Raw genomic sequence first — 3348 nt, 5'->3', positions numbered from 1 at the left:
CGTGGCCCCAGGACTAGCCTAGTCATTGCGAGGAAAGAACAAATCGGGAGATTTTAAGCCAGAAAAGGCATTTCTTGGGGGGCTGAGGTGGCTGCGGTGAGGATGATTCCCACGCGGGCCCTGGCACATGGTGCTTCAGCCTCGGGTCTGCCGGCGAGAGGGAGAGGGGAGTCCCAGCATTTTGCGGGGGACAGCAGAGGTCTAAAAGCAGTGTTTGCATCAAGTCCCCCCGCCCCTTTAGCTCCCTGCGGTTTGGGCTTTATTGTGGCCTCTGCTTCTCGGACACCTGCATTTCATTTAGCGGGAGAGGCAGTGGCCAGCTGGGATCTGCAGACCCAGCCTGATGACAGATCCCTCAAGGTTAGGAGAGACTCTCCCACTGGGTTTCACATCTAATAATTCGCATTATTCTCCGATATTAGCTCAAAAAAGAATCCGGACTGAGTGCAGGAGGTGGCAGGGACAGGTGCGGGTGCGGGGCGCGCCTGAGAAGAAGGGTGGAGGTTGCGCCCTGGGTGGGGTCGCGTTTGCCCGTCTCCTCGAGCGCGTACCCTGGGGACTCAGGGCCTCTTACCGAGTTCGATGTTGCCAATGGCGCGTCGTAGGTGCTCCTCGGTCACGATTTCGCCGACGACCACCAGCAGGTAGAACTTGCTGTCGAGGAAGCGATGCGACAGGCTAGGCGAGGTGGATGCCGCCGGGTTGGCGATGCTGCCGGACGGCTCCGGCTCGGCGGCTTCCACCACCACGGTCGCCATCCTGCCGGCCCGCTATGCCTCAGCGAAGTGTCCCGCTCCCGCCGCTCTTCTCCTCTGCGGCAGGAGAAAGGATTATCTCCGAAGGTGCTGTCTCTGCTCCGCCCCCTGCGTTCCCCCTCCTCCTGGCGCTGCGCGCCACCTCCCCCTCCGCCCTCTCCTAGAGCGCGCGGCGGAGAGGAGCGGGGAGTGAGAGAGGGCGGGGAGGCGGCGCCGCTTTTATATGGAGACTAGGCTGGGAGCCGGGAGGAGGAGGAAGAGGAGGAGGAAAGGACCACCCGGCACATCCTCACGCGGTGGCTGCCTCCGCTCCTCCAGCCGTTGGCCCAGGGCTGATGTCATCTGCAGCAAATCATCTCGCCCGGGGCCCGGAAGCTGGAGGGAAGAGGTGTGCGGACAATGGTCAGAGCAGGGCCGAGAGTCAAGGGCCTGGGGGACCCTAAGGGCCCCCGCTGCAGCCGCGAAAGGGGAAAACACTACCCAGCTACACCCTCTACACACTCACTGCCGACTGTGTACACGTACCCGGCTTGTGCAGGAGCATGGAATGGGTTTCCATTTTTACAGTGGGGTATTTACCTTATACGAGGTGCGCAAGTCGGGCCTCTGCCTGGTGTCCCGCCTGTGATGAAACCAAATTCTCAGGTGCTGTGATAGATAGCACAGCGGGTGTGGTGCTGGAGGTACCCCGCCCAGAAGATGGAACCTGTCTTTTCTTTGACCTTGTGGACTTAGGAAGACATATTAACCAATATTTTCCACCTTCACTTAATACATCAAAAATGCAAAACCTAACCCTAATATTATTCAGGCTTTGGACCCTACGCTGCAAGTCCCAATGGTTTAAAAAAAAAGTACTGGCTTTGTGGTGCTCATGGGAAATGAGAGGAATACAGATGCATTTTTCTAGATACAGATTTCTTTTCTTAATAATATGCTGAACAGATAGTATCAGGCATAACAAAGAATAAAGAGAAGATACTGTCTGTCTCCCAGCAGGATTACAGTGACTATAATGTACTTTTCAGTTCCCTAGGGGACACACAAGCAAAATTATTTCATGTGACAATATCTTTAAAAATATATGTAGCATTGGGAATTTTTATTGCCTTTGTGTTTAGAACACATAAAAATGCTTAAAAGCAGCCCATCTACAACCATTTCTCACAGATCTCCTGAACATAGCTTCTGTCCCAGGAAGGGGTTGTGGTGGTAAAGAAAGAACAAAATATGCAAACATGGTACTATCATAAAAGACTGCAGGATTAGAAACTTAAGAAAGAGGACTGGATGGAAATTAGACTAGTTAAGATAGTTTTAATACTAGAATGCATATTAGTAAAAAAAAAATCACCTGGATAGGCTAAGATTTCCAAATTAATCCATTGTCTTACCTATTAACCACCATAATTAATTGGTGATACACACTTTGCTCTTAGCTCTTTCCTGAAACCCTGGCTTGGGAAACACAGTGGGCAGCCAAAGGCAATGATTCCTTCCTACGTGCCAGTCTGATCAATGGGGAATATGATACCATCTGGCCCACAGCAGTTGAGGTCTGTGACAAGCTCACTGGTGAGCCACATTCACCAGTGAATAGTGACAAACAGTTCCCAAGTGAGATGGTAACAGATCACTTCTTGGTCAAGAGAAGGCCTTCAGTTTCTGTTAGAGAGGTAAGGCCAGCAGCAACGCCCGTAATTGGGGGAGGAGGTTTGGTAAGGAGCACTGTTTTCAGGAGGTCAGCCATTGCAGCCCACTGTCTTGTCCTGATCGTCCTCCCTTGCTCTGAACCACCACTACTTTTATTTAAGTAATAATTTTCTTTAGCTCTATTTCTTTTACTTAGGTTTATTTTTAATGGAATTCTTTATTGCTTTACAAATGGAAACACTAATATCGCTTATAAATAGAAGGTATCCCTAAGATAAACATACTGAAAAAAAGATAATGCAATTAAACTCCTGCTCTCCACTCTTATTTGCTGAAAATTCTGACCCTCAAGGGTAGGCTCTCTAGATAAAAACAGAGATTAGCAAGTGTTAGAGAGGTGTTAAGACACACTACCACCTAACCGAGTTGTTCTCCATGTCAGAACAGAAGGTTGGATGAAAGTAACACAGGAGCTTTCTTACTGTGTTAGTCAGTGCAATTAAATGCCATGACCACAAACTGCCTAAGTCATCACCCAGACTTTGAAAAACAGACTAGAGATGCTGACTGTTACTGTACAGCTTTGTAACTTTGGGCAAGGGACTTATTCTTCTTGATCTTCGGTCTCTTCGTTAGAGACCAGAGAGAATAATATCTTTATAAAAAATGTGTGAGTAACTTTGTAGGAAAGGTGTAAACGATAGTAAGTATAAATACCTAATACAGTGATTGGAATAATAAGCAATCAAAGCATGGTTAATGAATACACCTGTTTTGTCCCAGTTTGCTGGACAATGGAGTAAAAACATTCTTACAAAATGTGCAGGTAACATGAAGTTGGGCATGCCTACCGAGACCTCTGAAACAAGAACAGAATATTAAGTGACACTACAAACTAGAAAAGTAGTCCCCACCCATCCCCACCTCAAAAAAAAAAATA

The 3348-nt window shown here is 48.4% G+C and overlaps 1 protein-coding gene across 1 annotated transcript in view; it reads right to left on the bottom strand.

The window, feature by feature from the left end:
- Positions 1–923, bottom strand: part of MAP1B (microtubule associated protein 1B) — a 91653-nt gene extending 90730 nt beyond the window's left edge. Inside the window, exon 1 of the mRNA XM_002921341.4 lies at positions 575–923. Within this exon, the coding sequence (XP_002921387.2) occupies positions 575–758 (184 nt within the window). The 5' untranslated portion in view covers positions 759–923. The remainder of the gene's footprint in view (positions 1–574) is intronic.
- Positions 924–3348: the final 2425 nt, after the last annotated feature.

Source organism: Ailuropoda melanoleuca, chromosome 3 (assembly GCF_002007445.2).
Source record: "Ailuropoda melanoleuca isolate Jingjing chromosome 3, ASM200744v2, whole genome shotgun sequence".
In the NCBI taxonomy this organism is placed as follows: domain Eukaryota; kingdom Metazoa; phylum Chordata; class Mammalia; order Carnivora; family Ursidae; genus Ailuropoda; species Ailuropoda melanoleuca.
This window is presented reverse-complemented; position numbering and strand designations above follow the sequence as displayed.